General features: G+C 41.5%; 1 protein-coding gene across 2 annotated transcripts in view; it reads right to left on the bottom strand.

The window, feature by feature from the left end:
• The window catches only part of LOC138948864 (cubilin-like), a 73,594-nt gene extending 50,769 nt beyond the window's left edge, over positions 1 to 22,825 (bottom strand). Inside the window, exons 1-6 of one of the 2 annotated variants that reach the window (XM_070320493.1) lie at positions 22,716 to 22,825; positions 9,697 to 9,772; positions 8,749 to 8,817; positions 8,078 to 8,305; positions 7,076 to 7,177; positions 3,748 to 3,951 (exon numbers count right to left, since the gene is read on the bottom strand). In XM_070320493.1, the coding sequence (XP_070176594.1) occupies positions 3,748 to 3,951; positions 7,076 to 7,177; positions 8,078 to 8,305; positions 8,749 to 8,817; positions 9,697 to 9,748 (655 nt within the window). In that variant the 5' untranslated portion in view covers positions 9,749 to 9,772; positions 22,716 to 22,825. Of the gene's footprint in view, positions 1 to 3,747; positions 3,952 to 7,075; positions 7,178 to 8,077; positions 8,306 to 8,748; positions 8,818 to 9,696; positions 9,773 to 10,366; positions 10,649 to 22,715 lie in introns of those variants that run through there. The other variant, XM_070320494.1, reaches the window with a different exon arrangement.
• Positions 22,826 to 26,808: the final 3,983 nt, after the last annotated feature.

The raw sequence follows: 26,808 nt of genomic DNA, 5'->3' as shown, positions 1-26,808 counted from the left end.
CCAAACAAAACAACACACCAAACCAAACAACATACCAAACAAAACAACACACCAAACAAAACAACACACCAAACCAAACAACACACCAAACCAAACAACACATGCACACCAAACAACACACCAAACCAAACAACACACCAAACCAAACAACACACCAAACAAAACAACACACCAAACAAAACAACACACCAAACCAAACAACATACCAAACCAAACAACACACCAAACCAAACAACACACCAAACCAAACAACACACCAAACCAAACAACACACCAAACCAAACAACACATGCACACCAAACAACACACCAAACAAAACAACACACCAAACAAAACAACACACCAAACCAAACAACACACCAAACAAAACAACACACCAAACCAAACAACACACCAAACAAAACAACACACCAAACCAAACAACACACCAAACAAAACAACACACCAAACAAAACAACACACCAAACCAAACACCAAACAAAACCAAACAACACACCAAACCAAACAACACACCAAACAAAACAACACACCAAACAAAACAACACACCAAACCAAACAACACACCAAACAAAACAACACACCAAACAAAACAACACACCAAACAAAACAACACACCAAACCAAACAACACACCAAACAAAACAACACACCAAACAAAACAACACACCAAACCAAACAACACACCAAACAAAACAACACACCAAACAAAACAACACACCAAAAAAAACAAAAAAAGAGAAAAGAAAAGACCATAATTGAATCCGAATTTTCGGCATATACCGGAAGAATCCCACCCATGTTTGTTGCTGACTTTGTTCTTTTAGTGTGAGATACAAAACAGCATAAGTGATATGCCTATGTGCTGTCATTTAAGAAAAGGGGTTATTAGCGCTTGCCAAATAGAAATGATCAAAGGATGACAGGGTTGATTTTTGCAGTGCGAGTCTCTACATGTGTGTATGTCTGTAGCTGTCGGCATGTGACATTTAAGCTCTGTGTTGACACATTTTGCTTCATCAGTTCATGTCTCAAAACTGAGCAGAGCTGATTCTTGTGATAATAAAATAAAGGAAATATTAGGATGACAAAATTGAACATGACTGAGCTCCAACATCGACATTTAGCAGTCAACAGAGCACAGCCCTGTGAAAGTGCCTGTTACCGAACTCTTACATGTGGAAAGCATAATTTCTGCAGTAAAGAGTGGGGGCAGCAGGGGCAGATCACATCCTTTTCAAGGGGGGGGGGGGGGGGGGGGGTTTCCAAACTTCTTTCAGGGAAAATTTTGATGAAAATCAAGGAAAATGGAGCAATCTGGTGCAATCTGAGCATCAGTTTTTCTTTATTTTCAATTTTTTAATTATTTGTTTAGGCTGGGGAGGGGGGGGGGGGTCCGGAAACCCCCCCTGGATCCGCCACTGGGGCACTAACTTTCTGAACTGAGAAGGTACAGCAGGACTGACTTCAGGGAACCGACTTCAGAGATATCAAACTGGCCCTGTGATATTGAAATTGCGCAAACTGACATAATTGTGATCGTAAGAACGATTGGCACCCGTGTCTGTGATTTTAAAACTGGACAGGGGAGAATATTTTTTTATATATCTTGATTTCCGTTCGAGTACATATGATTTCTTGAATAACGTACACATACATAGATGGACATGGCCAGTGACTTTGAAGAAACAAGATGTTTTGTTCATGTCATTTCTAGTGATCTCTCTGCAAATTTTGGTTATTTTTTCATAGAGAGTTGATGCATAATTACAATGTGATGGTTGTATAATTTTTATTAAATCTTGTTTGCCACATTCCTGTGTTAAAAATATTAACTGACACCTAATTATTCATAGTCTCCAAAAGACTACAGATCACTCTGGTACTTAAAATAGCACTCATTTTGCATTTTCATTGTAGTACAGGCAAATCCAGCTAACTCACAAACGGTTAAATCAAAAATTCGCTTAGCACACAAAGAAATTCTGGTCCGGAATTATCCCTCTTTATCTATGTGTACAAAGTACCCTGAGCTCGAAATGGGATTTCTCTTACGTAAGTCGAAAGACGGATAGCACACAACAGAAAGTCAGTCCCAAAGACAAAGTTTACTCTATATTTACTACAGCAACTCGAAACACGAAACTTGGCGTCTCACACTAGCGCATTGTGTAACCTTATTCCCTTCTTCTCTACATGGACGCCACACCGACTGGTCAGTCGGCACGCAATAAAGTATGAACTGAAATTAGGAGGGGGCGAGGAGTAAGGAGGGGCGAGTGGTACCCACAGTGTGTGTTTGTGTGTGTTCACGGGTGAACCACGTGGTTACTATACGGAAGAAGAAGAATTCAAATTGTGGGTTGCCTCTCATTCAGTCTTTGTTCAGTCTTGCGTTCATCCACAATCATGGCAGAGTCACGGAAAAGAAAATTAACCAGTCATACGATTGATTTGAAACTGAAAGTGATCGCTGCAGTTGACAAGAAAGACCGTTCGAAATCGGAAATCTGCAAAGAATTTAACATTCCCAATTCTACTTTGTCTACGTTTCTGCGCGATCGGCAAAAAATTGAAGCAGCTTCTGCATCTTCCTCGTTTCAACTGCAGAGAAAACGAATGCGTGTTTGTTGTGAAAAAGACCGCGGCCGCGAAAAGGTGCGTTGAAAGGAAGAAAACAGACGACAATCATGGACTTCTTCAAGAAGTAGGGAGACCGCGTGCTTTGATCGGACTGGCAAGAGTGTACATACGGCGATAGTCTTAGTGTTTACATCGAACAAACATTTTTCTTTTCATGGTGGTGGTTTTTTACTTTCATGTGTACAGTGATGTGCTCTCACGGTTTTATAAATATTAACAAATGAACTCCAAACTGTTGTGCCTGTGATTCGCTTTCACGGAATGGAAAGCAAGGAGGAGTGTAGGCTACATGCTGAGAAAATTAGGTGAGTGACGTAATTCACGAGTGACGTTTCAGTCAGCTTGCTTCTTGTTCGTTTGTTCTTTTGTTTTGTTCTTTTTTGTTCATGTCGTCACCCATGCGTCAGTAATGTGACGTAAGATTAGTACTATGACCAAGTCGAAATTTCGGATAGGACACAATAACAATTCGGTCCCTTCAATTTCGTCTTATCCGGATTTGCCTGTATTTTGATTATTTTTCCTATTTTTGCTGGTAGTCATTAAAAATTGCTGTAAGCTAGCTCGCTGATGTATCGTTGTCAGTAGTTTGTGCCAAAGAACATTTGTGTTCACTCACATTAGAGATTCTACGACATCTTTTTTCATGTACTTCATTAAAAATATTGTGCTCAAGAGCAATATTTTTGTTTGGACTTTTTAATTTGTGTATATATATATGTGTACACGTGTATATATAGGAAAGGTGGATGCAACCAGTTGATTTCGTTGTTTGTCTGAAGACTATAAGAATTCCGAAATTCAGAGTCTCAAAGGACACAAAAGAAGGGTAGACATAAATCAAAGTGTGTGTAGTGTGTGTGTGTAGTGTGTATGTGTGTGTGTGTGTACACATGCTTGTGTGTGTGTGTGTGTGTGGTGTCGGTAGATTTGTGTGTCCATAAGTGTGTGAACTTGTCTGTAAGTGTGTCCACATGCATATATGGAAGGGGTGTGTGGCCTTCAACAACTTGTGCCACTGTATACACCAACAAACTGCGCAGTCTTAAATGAGAGGTAGCGAACAGCACACAGTCAGAAAAAGATCCATAATTAACTCCCAACTTACCCACAACAGCCCCACTGGGAGAGGTGATGTTGAGGGTACCAGCCGACAACGCCACGGTCTGGAAGGACAGCGCAAGCTGCGTGGTGGTGGAGGTGTCGTCTACCCGGGAGAGAACGTAATTACAGGCGAAGCCTCCACGGCCAGGAATGTAGTCTGGGGAGCCGATGTACATGCTGGTGCTCACTGTCTGGTCTATTTCACAACCTGCAACAACCAACCCACTGGTCATGCTAGCTGCTTTTGAAATTAGTGCAGACGAACCTCCCTTTTAAGACCTAAAAAAATCTGAGAAAATTAAGGTCTTAAACTTAACTCATTCGAGGCGCGTCGGAACTGGAATTCCGACATCTGTGTTTAGCGTTGGCTGCGTGCCGGCACTTGAGTTCCGACGGATATCACGAATTTTTAACGGTGTAAACGGTCCTGCTGACCAAGGGAAACAACCCCTGCAATGAACTTCTATCTGTCTACAGTGGTACCATTCACTGTAAACAGTTCCTTCCCTTAAATTGTTGGGATTAATAAAAATTTTGTTGACGGTGTGCGACCCACGTGTTTTGACTTTTCCAAGATGGCGGATCGTTCTGCTGAGACGTAGTAACTTGAAAAGAGTGCTAGAACGTGTTATTCAGTACGGTTCTGATCTTGACCTCAGTGATGATGATAGTGGAGATGATATTTTAGATTCTGGTGACGATTTTGTGCCAATGGACGATCATTTGGGTGATGATTCGGGCAATGCAAGTGTCGATCATGACATTGTGTATGATGAACCCATGACGTAGAAAGTTTTTTTGTTTTGCTTCAAATTGGATATTTTGCGTGGATATGAAGACAACAAAAGGTATGTACTTTCAAATGTTTCATATATTTTCTAAAAGAGTAAGTTTCAAACTTTGCAAAAACATAAGGTATGTAAGGTTATCTTGTGTTGTTGATTTTTAATATTTTTTTCAAAATGGCTCTAAATCGCGCGTTGGCAGGGAACACAGGGGAAATTTAGCTGCGCCTCGAATGAGTTAAAGGAGGCAGTTAAAATGACGGTAGATTAACAGAGGTTATGAACAGAAAATCTGAAAAAACAATGTCATAAAATGGGAGAAGTCAAACTGGGGGGGTCTTCAAACCTAAAAAAAGGGAGGACCTCTACTGTATTTTCTTTGTAAACACAGATCTGATAAACAAAAGGGAAGAAAGCGCTCTAAATGCTTACGACATGTGTAATACAGCGCTTACTTCCCTTACGACATGTGTAATACAGCGCTTACTTCCCTTACGACATGTGTAATACAGCGCTTACTTCCCTTACGACATGTGTAATACAGCGCTTACTTCCCTTACGACATGTGTAATACAGCGCTTACTTCCCTTACGACATGTGTAATACAGCGCTTACTTCCCTTACGACATGTGTAATAGAGCGCTTACTTCCCTTACGACATGTGTAATAGAGCTCTTACTTCCCTTACGACATGTGTAATACAGTGCTTACTTCCCTTACGACATGTGTAATACAGCGCTTACTTCCCTTACGACATGTGTAATAGAGCGCTTACTTCCCTTACGACATGTGTAATACAGCGCTTACTTCCCTTACGACATGTGTAATACAGCGCTTACTTCCCTTACGACATGTGTAATAGAGCGCTTACTTCCCTTACGACATGTGTAATAGAGCGCTTACTTCCCTTATGACATGTATAATACAGCGCTTACTTCCCTTATGACATGTGTAATACAGCGCTTACTTCCCTTTGTTCATCAGATCTCCAAACAGCGCTCTGCCTCATATTGTTTAAGATTCTCTTTATTTGCAACACAGTGGAACCTGTCTATACAACGACCACTCACTGGACAGACCAAAAGTGGGTCCTATAGACAGGTGGTCACAGTGGAACAGTTTATCATACAGCATTATAGCTTTGTCGGGGATCCTCTGATGTTGTTGTTGTAGGCTGCGAGTTGTTGAGAGGTGGACGTAAGGGCAGATTCGACTCTACCTGTAATTTCTTTGTAAGGGGGCCTGGTAGCTCTGTTGGCAGAGCACTGGACTTTTTTGATCCAAGGGTCACGAGTTTGAATCCAGGCTGGGACGGGTCAACTCCATGTGCACACTCAGAGGGTATCAATGTCCCACCTTCTTCTTCTTCAGCGTTCCAGAATTTGTCTGGTTACATGTGAGCTCGTTTGCCCATTTGGGTTCCCCACACTATACTCTGAGAGCATAGTCAGCTTCACTCCGCTTTCGTTGAGTAGGCATGCTGGGTATTTTTGTGTTTCCATAAAAATGAACCCATCGAACTCTGACATGGATTACAGGATCTTTTCCGTGCGCACTTGTTCTTGCGTGTACACACGAAGGGGGTTAAGTCACTAGCAGGCCTGCACATAAGTTGACCTGGGAGATCGGAAAAATCTCAACGCTTAACCCACCAGGCGGCAGCGACCGGGATTTGAACTCACGACCTCCCGATTAGGAGGCCGACGTCTTACCATCACGCCACTGCGCCCGTCAATGTCCTACCCCATGTCAAGACACTGGCAGGTAAAAGTCTGATTACACCTAACCATGCACACACCTAGGTAGCAAGACTCTTGTTGCTGTAACATTTCTACAGCAATGGGATAATTAGTAATGGAAATGAAATGAAAATGAAATAAAATAAAACAACTCCTGGCTCTCGCAGGAAGCAGTTTCACACCAATCAGCAAAATAAAGTCTAACACCGAGGAAAAAGTCTAACATACCATATAAAAAAAACCTAGATTTGAGGAATAAAAGCTGTCAAACAAATTATTGAAACAGCATGGTATGGAAAACTTGCGAGCTGGTTGTAATTCATATTAAGTCACCTTTGTAATTATGGACAGCAACACAAAAATCCCTAAGTGCAACATTCATATTTACTTGAAATAACCTGAAGGTGCATGACAAATGAAACAGTGCATGAATGTACGATTGTGTTTACCTTGTGCGCCAAACAGTCTCTTCATATTGTTTTCTTTTTCTTTCTTTTGTTTTGTTTTGTTTTTTTGCAGGGAGTAGATACAATTAAAGGTCAGTGACTAAATTATGTGAAGGAGAGTAACCTTAACACTTTCTAGCCCACCTACGTTGACCAAGTTTTTTTTAGCCGAGACCAGCTGTGCTGCAGCAGGTCCCTCGGAATTGTAGTAACTGTGTAGTAACACGCTGGAATGCAGACGTTAGATCGACGTTACAGGAAGCTAACAGTCTGAGCGGATATATCCGTACCTGGGAGACAATGAGTTAAATGAAAATTAATGGAAGAAAAACTTAATGAAAGAAAACAAGCCATTGACATACCATCAGTGGTGTAGGTGGCTTCAAGCGTACTAGTGCTGTTTGCAGTGGGCACCTTAATAACCAGGTATGCATCAGTCGACAAGATGACTGCCGTAACTGGTCCTGAAATACAACAATACATTACTTACAAGCTCATTACTTTTCAGGTACATTTAAAATCCCCCCATTTAAAATCTCCAAACATCTGAGATGCATTGGGGATAAAACAGGGCCACACAAGAGACAGACAGAGCTGCAACAGGCAGACAAAAAGTTGTGAGAAAACTATTCAGCATTAAAAGAAAATATTACTGAACCTAAAATATAATTAAATAAAAATCGGAACACTGCACAAGCAGTTATAACCTCTCACAATTTCCAAAAATTCAACAGCTACCCTGGTGTGGTATCAATAACCAGACATGACAACGAAAAATAGTCAGAAAGGATGAAAGAAGGTACATGTATTAAATCCAATGAAAATTGAAGTTTGATTTAGTGTTTCTTAGTGTTGAATGAAAACAAGACAAGGTAGTTATTTATACATCATTCAAAATGTGTTCATTTTGCACATCAAAAACTGATACCAAGCAAGGCACAAAAGACAGAAATCCTCCAAAAAGAGGAACATTTTCATGCCTGAATCAGGCTGGAAAACAGACCTGGAAACAAAATACATGAAAACTAGCCAGGGGACACATAGGCACCTGTGGGGTTCAGGGGGAAAAGGCACCTGACCGAAAATGCAATAAAGCGATTTTTAAGGCAATTTGATGGCTTCTCCTGACAGCTAAAACACATAGCTGACAAAACAAAGTGGATGACAACATAGACTCGGAAAGATTTTTTTCTTCAACTAATGATTCTCTCTCGGGTTCAATTTTCTTCTCTCATTATTTGATAATTTCTTCAAGGAAAGTTTTCCCCTCATGCCCCATTTTTTCTCTCTCAGAAAGAAACTCAATTTTCCCCTGAAAATTGCGCATCGAAAGAGAGTTCTCTGACCTGCTGAATAACACCCACCTGACCAAACCAAGATCTCGGTGACGTTGTTTCCAGCCTTGGTGAAATTGCCATCGTAGATAACCAGGGAGTCGTCCCCCTTGATGTCGGCAGAGGTCAGATGCAGGGTCGTGACGCCAACAGCGCTGGCGTTGCGCTGCACCTTAATGTAACACAGCCCCTTGAGCAGAAGCGGCGGCAGAGAGATCTTGCCGCTCGTACCATTGAGGGTTGCGTTGCAGGAGGGATCTGTGAGGAGCAAAAGGAATGCAATCAGAAACCTGAAATTTCAAAACTAAGAAAGACAGCATGAATACCTTTTGATGTATGTTACTCAGCATTCTTTTTCTCCATTTAACGATTTCAACCCTTAATTTGCCTCCCATGACATGGGAAGTAAAGCCGTCAATTTAACAAAAAAATTAAAAATCTGAGCAAAGTAGAACCACTGGAACTTTTCTGAAATTATAAACTCAAGCCTCACAGGAAGCTGGTATAAACAGAAACATATATAAGAAGGAACAATTACGTATTGCGGGCGTTTCCGAGATCTGCATATGGTTGCCAAGTAGGCGATATTCAGGCCACTCATGGAGGCAAAGGTTATAATTCCCTTCGTCAAAAACTTCCAATGTGTTCGTTTTTCTTGTGCACGGTCACATTTGTAAGTCTTTTTGAAAATGTTCAATCACCTGCATCAATGATCCCAAGATTGTCGTCAACTGCAGACACTGATGGCAGCAAGGCAACCAACAGCATGCCTGAAAATAGATCATTCACATCTGATATTAAAATCAACAGAATCCAAGAAACAGATAACTCTGTCAGAATTTGCAAGCGTTGTGGAAGAGTTGTGGCCCGCTAACAAAACCTCTCACACTGAACAGGAAACACATAGTCGTCCAGTTAATTTGCCATGATTGCAGCAAATAACTGACCCCGGTGTGTATGTTATGCAGTGTTCAATCAATATGCTTTTTTCTTTCAAAAATCTGCACAAATAAGCCACGATCGCTGCAGCGACATTCCAAAGCTCGTGTGTCAGTGTCCCGATGCTGCCGTGACCTCGACCTCAAGCAAAACTCACGTTACCTCAGGCAAAACTCATTGTCGCTAACACTCATACAAAGTGATCCAGCATTTCAGCAAGAGATAGTTATATTTTTGAAAGAAATGGGGTCATATCGAGCGGACACTGCATAACATACACATCAGAGCCAGTTTTTTGCTGCGATCGTTGTTTTAACAGGTCGACCATGTGTTTTCTGTTAATTCGGCTGTTTGTCTGCGGTGTCAAATGTCCCAGTTTTCGTAGTCTTGAATCTGAATATAGTATGATTTGAATAATAAGTGAATATTTTCACGTCAAAGTTTGACTGCCATTTATCGACTGGCGCTATAGCCAAGTGGTTTAAAGACATTGGCCTCACAAGTAAATTAAAAAGGATACCCTTATTCCAAGTATAACCCTGGGTAGATCTCTGGACTTACTCAATGGGTAATACATACATATATATACAACAGAAGGAAAGGTTACCCTTTAACTTGCAACAATCATCAGATCATATTAACTCTTGTTGACTTACCAACAATCATGGGATCAAATTAGAGAAAGAAAAAAAACAAAAAAACAAACATACCTGCAACTGCAAACATAACTGTCTGCAGACTGCACCTCAAGCTGACCATCATCGAAGTCTACAATATTGTTAGTCACTGAAAATATAAGAGTGAAAATCTGTTTAACTTCACTGTAAAACACATACTTTCAACAGCGCACATGTACCAACAATCTCACTGCACGCACTAGAATTGCAAGTGTAATAAACAAACAAATCTAAAAAGAATTAAAAAAACAAAGAAGAGAGAGAGAGAGAGAGAGAGAGAGAGAGAGAGAGAGAGAGAGAGAGAGAGAGAGAGAGAGAGAGAGAGAGAGAGAGAGAGAGAGAGAGAGAGAGAGAGAGAGAGAGAGAGAGAGAGTCTCAGAAAGGGGGACAAGGGAAAAAAATCTTGCATTTTTCAACCTCATCATCTTTTTAAAGTTTCTCTCATGTACAACAAAAAGCCACAGAAATTCAGACTCAGAGAGAAACTTTGAAAAGATGATCAGGTTGAAAAATGCAAGATTTTTTTCTCTTCTGTCTGAGCTACAAAAATTCACACTCAAGCCAGAAACTTTGATAAGACACTTTTAAAGAAGACATATAAATAATAGACGCAAACATGCAAGTGTTCTTTCTGCTAGTAACTCCTAGTCCCGCAAAATGTTTAAAGAACTGTAAATGTCACATTCTGTAGTTCACCTCTCACCTCTGATATCTATTCACACTAAAAATGCGCAGTTCAGTGAATGAAAGGAAGGAGAAGACACTGGATACGTGTACAAACAAAATCTCACTCAAAAGACCACGTCACTCAAAAGACCACAACATGAACAGGATATTGCAACACATTATACTCTTCTCTTTTTTTTTTAAACCTAATATGACCTTGACTTACACAAAACCAAGTTGGCTCTTAGTCATTTTTTTTTTATCAAGTTTCAATACAGACCTGCATAGATACCTTGGCTCTTAATCATTTTTTATCAAGTTTCAATACAGACTTGCATAGATACCTTGGCACCCCACCACCCATGGATTCAATGGTGCACCCTCCCCCCCCCCCCCCCAACCACAGATTCAGTGGTGCACCCCGCCCCTAACCATAGATTGCGGTGCACTGCCCCCCACCCACCCACCCCATACCATAGATTAATTAAGTGGTGCACCCCCTCCCCCCATTTGAGATAATCATGTAGATCTTAACGGAAGCGTTAGCTGGAGGTAAAATAACTGACACTATGAATTGAAAATAAGGAGATTGCCAGTTTAATAATGGAGGAAGGGATTGAGACTCCACTGTAAAATGTCTTTCCAACAGATTGCACAGGGAAATGAATAGAAGACATGTTATCACGATCGGACCTACTACACTGAAAGTGTAGACAGCGGACACACATGACTAGACTGAGAGGAAAAAAAGGCTGGAGAAAACAGGATACAGTAAACAACGCACATTTAGCTTGGTGCCCTCATGACACACTTATGCATATATATATCTTATCACAATCGGTACACTGAAAGTGTCGACAGCTGACACGCATGACTAGACTAGAATGAATACCCGCTTCGCCGGGTAGCCGGCTTCGCCGGGAAGAAGTACTTAGAGCCGTACGCCGGCTTCGCCGGGTCCGAACAATGGACCCGCCAAGCTTAGGTCCCTCCCAGATTCGTGGAATGGGAACAGCACGAAAATGATTCAGTGGCCATAATGCCTTTCCTGACCATATCGAGTCCCATCCTTGTCGACGAATGTAACCGTGTTAATCACCTTTGGAGGCGAACTCCACTCAAACAGGACTGAGCAAGTTATGGCTTCTCAAAGGAAGGCCAGTACACAAAATTATACAAAAGCCGCCAGACCACATCACAAACAGAACTGAACAATGCACAGGTGTTGCTCACACACACACACAAACACACACACACACACACAGAGAAGCCGTATATATATATGCATATCTGTATCTATAAATATATAGAGATAGGTGAGAGTGTATTTTTCGCGTGGCTATAAATTGATTCGACCTTTTCACTTTGACAGTAAGAACAACTTACGGGTGCAAGGGAAGCGTTGTGGACAGCGCAGTGGACAGCGCAGTGACATTCTAAAAATAGTAGTAACTTACAACTGAACGGGAAAGCCACACGAAGGAAGGGAGATAAACGCCAAACACTGGAGAAGATAAGGAAGAGTTACTTATAATGGTGAAATGAACACAAAAACCAAAATCAGTTCAGCGCTGCGCGCTGAGAGCACGTGTTGAAATATCTCATCGATGATATTGTGTCCGGGGTGTAGCTGAATACGGTGTCCAAATTTGAAAAAGATCCACCGAGAACTTTGGCGTTGTGATGTGGTGTAGCGGCTATGGTGTGTCGGTATGGGGGCCCGGGTAGCTGAGGTAGAAACCAAATAGCTGAGGTGGAACCAAAATCGGTTCAGCGCTGCGCGCTGAGAGCACGTGTTGAAATATCTCATCGATGAGGTTGTGTCCGGGGTCTCTCTGAATAAGCCCACCAAATTTGAAGCAGATCCATCGAGAACTTTGGCCGTGCATGGCGAATACACAAATACACAGACACACACACAGATACACAGACACACACACAGACACAAGCCGTATATGTATAGGTTACAACACGAGTGGTTTTTTATATGGCTTGTATTTCAGTCAAGACCCAGCGGATGAATATCATCGGGAGACACGAGCCTTTGGCGAGTGGCTCTCGATTGATATTCCCGCTGGGTCTTGACTGAAATACAAGCCATATAAAAAACCACGAGTGTTGTAATCTGTATATCCCATTCTACCATCAAACACAAAGTGTAGACTACTAGCGGCACTTTTGCGATCTGTGGAGTGTGAAACAGTGTTTTCAGCGAGACATGGCCTTTTTGCAACCTTAAACTAAGTGACCGTCGCTGAAAAAATAAAACGAATGAGTGCATCTATAAGTACGCGGTAACACTACTTTCAGACCGTTTAAAAGCGTTAAGTAAAGGTTCATAAGTTGCAAGAAAGTAATGAAGTCGTATAGAAATCCATTTAGTTGAAGCGCACAATTCTTTTGCGTTTCAGGTCGGCGGAACGGGGAAACCGGTTTGGCCCCCATTTGGCTTACTCGACTCGATTCAGAATCGATTCCACGTTGTTTTTTTCGAACGCATTATTATACAATTAGTCTTATTGACAGAGAAGCAAATTTTAGGGAACACATATGTAGATTTAACCATTTGCTCCCTATTTGAAATGTATCTACATGATAAACTGTTTTGCGAGTGTGTTTGCATGAACCTAAACTGGTATTGATGCGATGAAAACAGGACCCAAGTCTGTCACCGCCGCTTGATTGCATTTTGAAAGAATATGACTGGATTACGGAAAAATACACACATGTTAAGTTCTTAGATACCTTCATCGCCAATGTGGACTTACTGCAGAGCCAGGCAAAAGAGTAGACTTGCTCGCAAAACACGTGAAACAGCTGATGATAGCGAAGCCCAACCGTGCCAGGTAAGGACGGTCTGACAGATTCTCAAAAGTCGTCTGCTAACGAAGCAAGGGGAGGGTACTCGTGTTTTTGTTTTGGTTCGCTAGCATCTGGTTATCTTGTAAGTTGAATGTTCGTTTTTTCCCACCTGCATTGCTTTCATAATGAAAGAAACGTTTGCTTATTGCATCTCATACATCAGATCAGTTCTGAGATTCATTTTTGCGTGCAACTGATATGGTTTTCTGAGCCGTGCAATACGATTTTGGAACTTCATACAAATGTGTCACATTGTTCGGCGCGAGGTCAAAGGTCGGGAGCAAAGTAGTTCTTCGCCCAAATCGGAATCTGCACTATCATATATTTTTTTGAGTCCATGATGTATTTATTGAGCTATAAAAATACAACATATATACCCATACTGAAGTAACAGAGACAAAGAAGGGAGGTCATGGGATATATATATATAGATGGAGAGAGACTTAGTCGCGTAAGGCGAAATTACAACATTTAGTCAATCTGTTGAACTCACAGAATGAAACTGAACGCACTGCATTTTTTCACCAAGACAATACAGCTTTGTCAATCCCCGCGGCAAGAAAATCGCTAACTTTTTCCGTGCAAAACGAAGTAAAATTGACAAGCCAGTATAGTGAAGTAGCGTATTGCACTAAGCACTGGAGAGCAAGCTTTTCTGAATTCTTTGTAACTTTTTGAGCTTGTTTTTAATACAAACATATTATATATATATATAAGTTTTTGGAATCAGGAAATGATAAAGAATAAGATTAAATCATTTTTGGATCAATTTCTAAAATTTTAATCATGATACCTAATTTACCCATTTTCGTTAATTGTGATCACATTTTTTTTAGCAAACATGATTCGATCCCCTCTTTGTTAAAACATTTAGTCAAAACTTGACTAAATGTAAAAAGAGCTGGAGAAAACAAGATAAACCAAACAAAGCACATGCATGCATGCTTATAGCTCAGTGTACTCTTGGCACACTTAACATGCATGCTTATAGCTCAGTGTACTCTTGGCACACTTAACATGCATGCTTATAGCTCAGTGTACTCTTGGCACACTTAACATGCATGCTTATAGCTCAGTGTACTCTTGGCACACTTAACATGCATGCTTATAGCTCAGTGTACTCTTGGCACACTTAACATGCATGTGACACTAGCTTCTGTCACAATCTTCCTTGTTGGTTGAACCTTGAACACACAAAAAGTACATGAGTGCTTGAGTTTCTTTCTTTATTTGGTGTTTAACGTCGTTTTCAACCACGAAGGTTATATCGCGACGGGGAAAGGGGGGAGATGGGATAGAGCCACTTGTCAATTGTTTCTTGTTCACAAAAGCACTAATCAAAAATTTGCTCCCGGGGCTTGCAACGTAGTACAATGTATTACCTTACTGGGAGAATGCAAGTTTCCAGTACAAAGGACTTAACATTTCTTACATACTGCTTGACTAAAATCTTTACAAAAATTGACTATATTCTATACAAAAAACACTTAACAAGGGTAAAAAGAGAAACAGAATCCGTTAGTCGCCTCTTACGACATGCTGGGGAGCATCGGGTAAATTCTTCCCCCTAACCCGCGGGGGGTGCTTGAGTTTCTATTGTTCTAATCTTTCTTTCTTTCTTTATTTGATGTTTAACGTCGTTTTCAACCATTCAAGGTTATATCGCGACGGGTGTTCTAATCTGCCTAAAACTGAATATATAATAAATAACAAGAAGAGCAAACGCTCGATCGAGTCACTTTCGCAGTTCTGAATATTATATGAGGCATCAGATGGACAGGAAGAAATTGCTATTCACAACACAATGAGTCACGTTCACATAAAATTTGAGCCCGGTCACTTTTATAGTTTCCGAGAAAAGCCCAACGTTAAGTTGTGTGTTGCCGAACAGAAAAGGCTAGTTATCTCCCTTGTTTTTCTGATAACGTTCGTAAAAGGCTACAGATGTAAATACTTTGATGTAAAGAATAATCCTACAAAGTTTCAATCACATCCGATGAACTTTGTCAAAGATATAAAATGTCTAATTTTTCCTTTGACGCTGACCTGTGACCTTGAAAAAGGTCAAAGGTCAACGAAACCATCGTTAAAGTGTAGAGGTCATTGGAGGTCACGACTAAACAAAATATGAGCCCGATCGCTTTGATAGTTTCCGAGAAAAGTCCAACGTTAAGGTGGTGTCTACGGCCGGCCGGCCGGACAGACTAACACTGACCGATTACATAGAGTCACTTTTTCTCAAGTGACTCAATAATATGTATATATATGGGATCTTCCTCATACCCAATTTGAGAATTGTTTGCATGTCATTTGGTTAGCAATGATAATAGTCCTTAAGTGTCATATAACTCATCTTCTTCTTCTTCTGCGTTCGTGGGCTGAAACTCCCACATACACTTGTGTTTTTGCACAAGTGGAATTTTACGTGTATGACCGTTTTTACCCCGCCATTAAGGCAGTCATACGCCGCTTTCGGAGGAAGCATGCTGGGTATTTTTGTGTTTCTATAACCCACCGAACTCTGACATGGATTACAGGATCTTTTCCGTGCGCACTTGGTCTTGTGCTTGCGTGTACACACGAAGGGGAATAAGTCACTAGCAGGTCTGCACATAAGTTGACCTGGGAGATCGGAAAAATCTCCACACTTAACCCACCAGGCGGCCGCGGCCGGGATTCGAACCATCGCGTATGGACCTTCCGATTAAGAGGCAGACGTCTTACCACCCAGCCACAGCGCACGTCATATAACTTATCAATCTAACAGGGATGGCTCCCCAGCAAACAATTTTACGTTGTAATTCACGTTGGCGAACGTTGGGTTTACGTTGAGTTTTAACGTAAATTTACGTAGATTTGTATGGACGAAATCACGTCAAAATAACGTTAGAAGACAACGTTGCATTTTAAGTGAAATCAACGCGAATGCAACGTGAGTTTTTTGTTGTGGTTGTAGTTTGGTGGAAATTACTTAGCGTTTTTACGTAAATTCCACGTGAATTTTTGGTTCGTGAAACAATTACATACTTTCAACATTAGAGAGATTAAGAAGCACTACCACATTCGTTTCGTTGGCATTTTCGGTTGTAAAATGTCACACCTTTTTGAGTACACGTGACTTCCGATCTCTACGAACAGAAATTCGCTTCGCCAAGAGAAACGAAATTCGTAGAAATTGGTCATTCTGACGAAAGTGACTTCGGTCGCGTTTTATATTCGAATTGTCATAAAATATGCCTACCTTGGGAAATCGATGTATGCTCTGACATCTTTAGGCGCGATTTATCATTGAAATGTTTTTAAAAATCAAGTTTAAAAAGCCGTAAAGCAGGCTTGAATTGGGTAAGTGAGTGTCTGAGCAGACGAAAGAAATTTCAAGATGGCGACCCAAACATCAGGCCGACTCAACTTTTCAGTCGGCTGGTCAAGCCGCCTAGAGGAGAAAAATGCATGAAGCAGTTAAAGTTTATGATGTGTTGAGTTGTGGCCTGAGTATCTGATGCGTTTCAGCAGAAGTGAGGCAGCTGGTATTATCTGATCGACACTTCTGAACCGGTGCGACCAGCGAAACGAAATTCTTCTGTCCTCTTAACCGCTGTACTAGCGACACATGGTGTTCCCCCGCCGAGTGTCTTTTGCAACCACGAAAATGCCAACCATATGAATGTGGTAGCCCTTCTTAAAGTCTCTATTGACACAACATTTCTTTCTTTCTTTATTTGGTGTCTAACGTCGTTTTCAACCACGAAGGTTATATCGCGACGGGGAATTGGGGGAGATGTGATAGAGCCACTTGTCAATTGTTTCTTGTTCACAAAAGCACTAATCAAAAATTTGCTCCAGGGGCTTGCAACGTACTACAATATATTACCTTACCGGGAGAATGCAAGTTTCCAGTACAAAGGACTTAACATTTTTTACATACTGCTTGACTAAAATCTTTACAAAAATGGACTATATTCTATACAAGAAACACTTAACAAGGGTAAAAGGAGAAACAGAATCCGTTAGTCGCCTCTTACGACATGCTGGGGAGCATTGGGTAAATTCTTCCCCCTAACCCGCGGGGGGTACTGACACAACATGAATTTTTGGTTGTGGTTGTGGTTTAGTTTAAATAACGTTGCGTTTTATGTAAATTCCACGTGAATACAACGTGAATTTTTGGTTCGTAAAACAATTACGTACTTTCTACGTTGACATAACATGAATTTTTGGTTGTGGTTTAGTTAAAATAACGTTGCGTTTTTACGTAAATTCCACGTGAATGCAATGTGAAATTTTGGTTGAAATGAGTGAATGTGGCGATTTGGTACCTAAATACAACGTGCCCTGCGATGCATGTGTGTGTGCTTCTATTTTCATTGTATTTGATTTTTTTAGTGTAAATTAATCTACATACACCAACTTTCACAAGCAACCAATGACAACCCAATAATCTAGTCACAGATCATAACTATATAAACAGGCCTAGCTACCATTAAAAGTCCTAATAAAATATGCCTACCTTGTGTAATCAATAGATGCTCTCACATTTATAGGCGTGATTTATCACAGAAATGTTTTTACAAATCAAGTTTAAATAAAAGCCGTAAAGCAGTCTTGAATTGGGTAAGTGGGTGAAAGAGCAGACAACAGAAATTTCAAGATGGCGAGCCAAACATCAGGTCGATTCAACTTTAATGCAAGAGACAATTTAAGTTTTTGATGTGTGTATAAGTGGCCTGTCGAGTGTATAATGTATTTCAGCTAAAGTGAGACAGCTGGTATTATTTAATCGAGACATGGTGAGCCGCCGCGACGGCCAGTGAATCAAAATTTCTTAAAATTAATAGTCCTCTTGACCGTTCACACGCGCGTACGTGTTAACTTTGTTTTTTTTCTCTGCTCATATGAACCTCTCAGTATTACTATTAGACATGAATTTTATGTTGGAGATTTTAATCTTTGGATTGACCACCCGACTTTTTAGATGTTCAGTCAAGAACCATGACCTTTAAAGCTGAATAAGTGGCATTGATTTACTTTCACCTGTGGTATGTGACTGATCATATATATTTTAACTTCCCGTAAACAAAGACAAAACAAACTCCAGGCTAGATCAACATGGTTATTACAAATTATAACATAAATTAACGTTCACAATATCTTTTTCTCTCTTCCTTTCTTTCACTCCCTCCCTCCCTCCCTCTCACCCCGCTCAAACACACACGTTTGATAATCTAGGCAATCTGCAAGATATATTCTTTTAGGTAACAATCTAGCATTTCATTTTTGGCTCACGTAAGTGTAGCCTATGCGATGCTAACTTTTGTCTGTCTGTGCGTGCGTGCGTGCGTATGTATGTCTGTGGTAGAAACTTTAACATTTGACTGAACACCGAAATACTAATTTTACCTGGTTATTATTCATGCAACAGCTTCAAAGTATTGAAGCAATGATCAACATGTCGTCGGCACGTATGTAGTTAAAGTGTATATCCAAAGAAAACGGGTGGTGGGGGGTTTTGGGGGGGTAAAAACAGCTGACTGGTTTGTGTCGTGTGTGGTATGTAGACCAGGTCAGGGGTCAAGGTTAGGTCAGATCGCGTGAAGGATTGTGGTATAGATACAAGTTATCACCGTGCTGCAGTTCGCCGATTCGGAGAAGACGATTTCACATTGTTTGGTTTCGTAGCTCCAGAAAAATAGATGAAGATACCAAAGGAGATTTCCTACAGGTTAATCTGCACAGCGTGTTTCCAGTGTCTGCGCGAGGAAGCGCTGTCGAAAGCGCAGTGTTGATCTGGCCAACTGGCAGTCGTGTCCCCGTAAGTAAGCTAACAGACAGACAGATCTAGATCTAGTGTCTCGCACTCTTGCACCGTGTCACCTATGCTTACTCTGTGTGTGTGTGTGTGTGTGACGGAGTGATTGAGTTTGTGTTTGATTTCTTACGTGAGCCTTGAAGGCTTCGCCTCTTGTTATTCATGACATCTGTACATTTACCTCTAATTTAACTTGAGATCCTTGTTTTGTAGACCTGATTTTCTCAGATGTGTTGTGGTTTTAAGGCCCAAAAAAAAAGAAGTCTAGTTACGGTAACATAGGCACAAAAAATAGGGTCGGTAGGTCAGGATTTTTTTTGTTCCCCCCCCCCCCCCCCCCCCCCAAAAACCATATTTGGCTCACGTAAGTGTAGCCTATGCGATCGTAACATTGTCTGTCTGTGCGTGCGTGCGTGCGTGTGTGTGTGTGTTTGTGCGTGTGTATGTCTGTGGTAGAAACTCTAACATATTTTTAAGACGTCACATTACATTGACGTCACATTATGACGTAAGAGGGTTAGACGTCACGCGAAGGAAGTACTGAAATTCTCGGTCATTATTATTTTGAGCGCGCCGAGACTAGTTGGCAGTCGTGTCCTGTAAGTAGGCTACATGCAGACAGACAGATCTAGATCTAGTGTCTCGCTTTCTTGCACAGTTTCACCTATGCTCTTTCTCTGTGTGTGTGTGTGTGTGTGTGTGTGTGAGTGTGTGTGTGTGTGTGACGGAGTGATTGAGTTTGTGTTACTGTTTGTCGATTTCTTACGTGAGCCTTGATGGCTTCGCCTCTTGTTTTAAGTTATTTTGCCCAAAAACAGACTTTTTATTTTTTTTAAAAATTTTTCTTTCTTTATTTTAAATTTTTTTTTCTCTCTCTCCCCCAAATGCCCAAAAAAAGTCTAGGGTCGCGCAAAAAAATAGGGTCGGTCGGGATACCGTAAACAGACTATTTTTTGTTGTTGGCCTAAGCAAGGTCCCACTGTAAAGCTTAAAGTTTTAACTACTAAACCACTCTCATTTCGACTCATGCATGCATGCATGGTTGCTATCTATCAGTATCACTCACTTGTTCTTCAAGATTATCAGCTTCCTGTTCTATTCTAGATTATAACATTTTTGAAAACCTCAAACCTCATACCTACAGTATCCCAATTCAACATCATGTGGACCTTAGTCATCAATTAAGGTGACAGCTGATGGGAATTAACAATGCATTTTTTGTACAAGGAAATAGTGATACTGTGAGTGCATGTGACATGTGCACATATTATGCATGTCCAGGGATGGCCAAATCTTAAAATAATTTTATGTCGCCAACCGAGAGAGTAACTTCAACAAAGTTACTATAATAATAGCCCGCCACAAATTTTGCTCGCCCGGTACATACCACAGTTGCTGCATTTGCAGTGTTTATATGGCTTTGAAACTCAATATTACAACCAAAAGTGTTGCATTTAACCAGAATTTTCACAGGCCAACTGGGCGAGCTGCCAGGCGGTTTTTACTAGCCCGGCGGAATTTTTTACTCGCCCCTGGTGATCAGGCGAACAATTTGGCCATCACTGAATTGGTAGAGATGCTGGGGTCAAAATTTTACTACCAGTACCTATCATTGGCAGCCACACTATGAAGGACGTGATAATGATAAGGAACCTAGCTTCTGCCTTTTAACTGTTATAATGACTGTGATGCGCCTTAAATGTGCAGTATGCGTTCAGGGATGACCAAATCTCAATTTTGTATTTTGCCAACTGGGCGAGTAACTTCTACAAAGTTACTAGCCCACAGAAATGTTGCTTGCCTGGTACATACCAGTTACCACAGTTGCTGCATTTGCAGTGTCTATATATATAATATATATATATATATAATATATGGCTTTGAAACTCGATATTACAACCAAAAGTGTTGCATTGGACCAGAATTTTCACTGGCCAGCCAGGCAAGCTGCCAGGCGGTTGCTACTAGCCCGGCGGATTTTTTACTCGCCCCTGGCGATCAGGCGGACAATTTGGCCATCACTGAATTGGTAGAGATTGAGATGCTGGAGTCAGAGTACTACATGTACCAGTCTTTGGCTGCACTTAACCAGCCACACTATGAAGGACATGACAATGATAATTAAAGAACCTTAAGCTTCGGCCTTTTACTTGTAATTATACTGTGATGCGCCTGTTTAATGTGCAGACTATGCGGGGCCATTAGGCTCGGTCATTGACAGTGATTGACATACTTTTTCTATCTGACTTATTGGTGTGATCCCTGGTATTAGTCCAATGTCCAATATAAATATATACTCATTGTCTACAAAACTACCACCATACATACAGTCAGTGATCAGACTCAATGGGTTGCACTCACAGAATGTCCATGTGTGCGATGTGTAAGTGAGACATGGATGTGTTCATGACTGAATGAATGCGTAAGCACAATGCAAGGAATGGCCAGAAAGGTATGTGGGAGGTGTGTTTATAACCTGCCCTGTTATATAGTGCTATATGTCTTATGTAAAAACAATGTCCTGTTTGTATTATTGTTATGTACCACGCCTGAATTTCTCTATGAGATAATAAAGTATTCTTATTCTTCTTCTTCTTCTAGTTCACACCCGCTTTCAACATGTTGAAGATTCTGGTGTATTACGTGTATGACCGTTTTTACCCCGCCATTTAGGCAGCATACGCCGATTTTGGGGGAGGCATGCTGGGTATTTTCGTGTTTCTATAACCCACTGAACTCTGACATGGATTACAGGATCTTTTCCGTACGCACTTGCGTGTACACACGAAGGGGGTTAAGTCACTAGCAGGTCTGCACATAAGTTGACCTGGGAGATCGGAAAAATCTCCACTCTTAACCCACCAGGCGGCAGCGACCGGGATTCGAACTCACAACCTCCCGATTAGGAGGCCGATATCTTACCACCACGCCACATTGCAACATTTTTGTAAATGTGTATACATGTATAAATGCAATTTCACTTGCAGGTGTCAATAATGCCAATGGCATTTTAGCCACATCCATAAAATAGGTCTTCTTTTGCATCATCCTAAACTAGGTAACATCATCCACCATGTTGTGGGTCTGCTTGAGAACATGACCAAGATGTCCTTTCCTCAACGCTAACACACAGAAACTAACAAAGTGAAAGTGACAAACATCCCAAACCTAGCCAATTTCTTAGAAAGCATGAGTCTTCTTCTTAAATCCGTGAGGAAATTCCTGTACAGGGCAACTACCCTCATTCAACTTCAACTTGTTCAACTTCAAGTGAAGACACTATCTCGCCGGACTGGAAACAAACATGTCACTTTTAGTTTTAGCCAAGCCGACAAACACCCCTACTACATTTTAACTTTGATGTGACAGCTTTGGGTAATCTTGAACTTTAGCGTGTTAAATTCATAGCTCAGAATCCAGTGAGATTCTTTACTTATTTTTGATACAAGTCCATGTAAGCAAGCCAAAGAACATTTGTCGTGAAATTAATTGACAGATTGAGCTCCAAACTTAAGCATAATTAATTAATTTGGTACACGCACACACATACGCAGCTTTCGATAATTACTGAAATTGCGTGTTAGCACCAACGAAGGTCCGATCTCGAACAGCGTCCAAGGTTTGACAGTTTTGCACCAGGAAATACCTAACGCACGCAAATTTTTGCACCGTATTACATCAACTCCTCTCCATGTCGTCAACAAAACTGATAACTTACCTTGTCAAAAGGGATGTGCATACACTGCTGTGCTGCAACAGAATGAGTAAGTTTGTGGGAGAATTACCGGAACAACCCGCCTCTCGTGATCACGACTATTCGTGTCTGCTTTCGCTTCCTTGCTAAATCACGAAGTTCAATTAAGTAGACAGTATGAGAATAGATGCCATTTGAGAATAGATCACAAGTTGAAGAAAATGGTATTTTCCCTCGGTTTTCCCTCGTGTTTACCCAGTAATGACCTTGTCGTGACCTCCACAATTAATGACTGTTAATCTGATTATTGTCATGTCTAGAAATGCGCTAATCCCAGAAAACAATTGATTTTGAAAGCTCTTTCTTACAAACAGATGCAGAAAATGATACTTTCCCTCGGTTTTCCCTCGTTTTTACCTGGTAATGACCTTGTTGTGACCTTTAAATAATGCGAGAGTCAACTATACTTGCGTATTGTACAGCATTCATATAGCCCTAGACGCGTGTAAAGTTTCAAAGCTCTAGCTTAAGAAACGGCCGAATAAATGCACGTAAATGGGAGTTTCAAAAGTCATCAGCGATAAACCAAAAGATTCTCTTTTTTTCTGTCGAAAACCATGTTCAAATCATAAATGAAAACAACAATGACGCTCACTTCGTCTGGTTTCAGTGTTGTTGTGCCTTAGAGTTCACCGTTTCTTCAATACTTCTGCACCTTCGTCATTCCTCACAGGTACACGAAAACAAAGCCATCATGATGGACGGTGAAAATTGCAGATTTAAGTTAGATTTCAATCAGACATGTCAATAAAAAACGCTCGCGCTGGACCCGAGTACTCTTCAGACTGGCTCGCTCCCCCAGTACAGGGCCGTAGCAGCCCTACCGGCCACTCCGGCCATGGCCGGACCAGTTTTTTGTTAAAAAAAAAAAATCGTCTTCATAAGCTTCAGCGCTGTGTTAGGAGGAAGGAGGGGTCGTGACTTAGATCGCACAATGACAGCGTTAAGCGAGAAATTGTCACTAATAGTTGAGGAGAACATAATGGCCAGGGACCGTACCTTTTTATTTTTTTTATGGCCGGACCACTTTTAGGAGCTGTGCTACGGCCCTGCAGTATGAACGTTTATGTCTTGTGCACGTTTAAGACCAAGTGATTGATCTGTGTGAATTACAGGCATTCCCTTTGCTATATAAATACATTGCAGGCGAGCCGAGGATGTGGCCTTTCTCTTTTATTTGATCACAGTGAAAATGCACACACACATACACACACACACACACACACACACACACACTCTCTCTCCCTCACTATCCCTCTCTCTCTCCCTCTCTCTTTCTTACACACACACACACACACACACACACAGGCACACACCGTCACACACACACTGTGACGAGTACAGACTCATGCAAGCGCACACACACACACACACACACACACACACACACACAAACACTCACACACACTGACACACACACACACTGACACACACACACACACAAAGGCGCGCGTGCACACACACAAGCATGCACACACACACACACACACACACACACACATGCCCACACGCACACACATACACAGGCACACACACACGCACACACTGTGACACACACACACACACACACCTGTATAAACTCCTTCATGTGGTTAACAAACAGCGCCGTGGGACGGATGAGCCCGTACACATTACCGCTGGCCTCATCCACATATTCCTCAATCCGCAGCCGGAACGCGCCATCCGTGCATGTCACAGCGAGGGACAGCAGCATGACAACGCCAGCGATGGTCTTGGAGAAAGACAGCCAGGACCAGAATTGACTCTTCTTCATGGAAAACATCACGGCCAGCGTACGGTCAAGGGTCATCAGAGCCGTGAGGATTATCAGCACGTTCCGGGTTGCGATGACCACCAGCATAGCGCAGTACTCGGATCTTGAAGTAGGCGTAGTAGAGAGGCAAGTAGAAGACGTCCTTGTAAAAGATCTCCACGATCACCATGGGAACGTTGAAAACCAGGCAGACAGTGTCAAGAAAGAGAAGGATCTGAATGTAGCTGTTGCTGACTGACGCGGACATACGGCGGAAGACCACCAGTGAAGGGACGTTGAGCAGGATACCTACGAAAGAGATGACTATGGAGGAAGCGAGGAGGACGATTTTGGCTGTCTTGACGGTCTCCACGCTGACGAAGCCTGGCTCTGACGCAAAGGCCCCGGGCGCGGGTGGATCAGGGATTGCGTCTGATTGTGCGGATGTCGTTTCTTCTTGTCGGATGTGGTCATCCCCTCTTCTGTCGGTGTCATTGTTTCCTCTTCTGTGGATAGGCTTGTGGTTGTTCCATTTTCTGTGGATGCGGTTGTTTCTTCGACTGTGGGCGACGTAGTTTCCTCTTCTGTGGATGTGGCTGTCTCGGCTACAAACAAATCAAATTGGGAGCTGGAACTAGTTGTTTCTTCCCGTGCGGCAAAACTTGCATTGGTGATGACGTCAGCAGGAAGGTTGTCAGAGCTGATTACGTCATTGGGTTCGCCAATGAGGCTCTGGACATATGGGTTGTGAGATGATGCCTCCGAGGTCGGAATGGTAGTTGGACGTTTTTCAAAGGTCGGTTTTATTGTCAGACTGTTGGTGATCGCTTTAGGACCGATAGTGACGTCAGCTTGTGTGGTCAGCCTGGAACAATTGAAACAAGTGCTGGCCTCAAAAGGGACAGGACACCCTCGTTTACCATTTAATGGTGAATAAATAGATACATAAATAAATGTTTGTTGTAGCAGAAACGGAGCCCTGTGTTAAAGTAATTGTTGTGTGGTCTGTCATGTCACATTGCGAACACTGGAAGGTGTATGCGGGAAAATTTCTCTCTTTGTCTCTGTCTGTCTGTCTGTCTGTCTGTGTGTGTGTGTGTGTGTGTGTGTGTGTGTGTGTGCGTTTGCGTGCGTGCGTGCGTGTGTGTGTGTGTGTGTGTGTGTGTGTGTCTCTCTCTCTCTCTCTCTCTCTCTCTCTCTCTCTCTCTCTCTCTCTCTCTCTCATTGCCCATATGCACAGACACAAAGAGAAAGAAAGAATGGATGAAAGCGACGAAAGCGGTGGCGAATGATACTTCAGGGGACAGTACTCAAAGAAAGCTGCAGCGTGCACACAGGTAAGACAACCCGGCAGCCTCTCGCAAACTGTGACTTTTTAACGGGGAAGGTCGCCTAATATGGACCACTTTTTACATTTAGTCAAGTTTTGACTAAATGTTTTAACATAGAGGGGGAATCGAGACGAGGGTCGTGGTGTGTGTGTGTGTCTGTGTGTCTGTGTGTGTGTGTGTGTGTGTGTGTGTGTGTGTCTGTGTGTCTGTGTGTGTGTGTAGAGCGATTCAGAGTAAACTACTGGACCGATCTTTATGAAATTTTACATGAGAGTTCCTGGGAATGATATCCCCAGACATTTTTTCTTTTTTTTTGATAAATGTCTTTGATGACGTCATATCCGGCTTTTTGTGAAAGTTGAGGCGGCACTGTCACACCTTCAGTTTTCAATGAAATTGATCGAAATTTTGGCCAAGCAATCTTCGACCAAGTCTGGACTTTGGTATTGCATTTCAGCTTGGAGGCTTAGAAATTACCAAATGAGTTTAGTCATTAAAAACCTGAAAATAGTAATCAAATTTTTTTTTTTATAAAACGATCCAAAAACAATATCATCTTATTCTTCATTATTCGCTCATTCCCAAAACAAATTTACATATGTTATATTCGGATTAAAAACAAGCTCTGAAAAATAAAAATATGAAAATTATGATTAAAACTAAATTAACGAAATCGATTTAAAAACTATTTCCTCTTATTCCTTGTCGGTTCCTGATTAAAAAACATATAGATATGATATGTTTGGATTAAAAACAAACTCAGAGAGTTAAAAAGAATAGAGATAGAGAAAAGCGTGTTATCCTGCTCAGCGCGACCACTACCGCACTTTCCGCACTAATATTGATTTTTATATAGACGCATTTCTGATGTTGATGGCAAAAAGGCAAGATATAATTACATTCACAACACCAAGTCAAACAGACAGACATATAAAACATAGCATTCACCTGCACGTAGGGGAAGGTTGCCCGA

Source organism: Littorina saxatilis, linkage group LG15 (assembly GCF_037325665.1).
Source record: "Littorina saxatilis isolate snail1 linkage group LG15, US_GU_Lsax_2.0, whole genome shotgun sequence".
NCBI lineage: Eukaryota > Metazoa > Mollusca > Gastropoda > Littorinimorpha > Littorinidae > Littorina > Littorina saxatilis.
The sequence above is the reverse complement of the archived record's forward strand: the minus strand, read 5'-3'. Positions and strand labels throughout refer to the sequence as shown.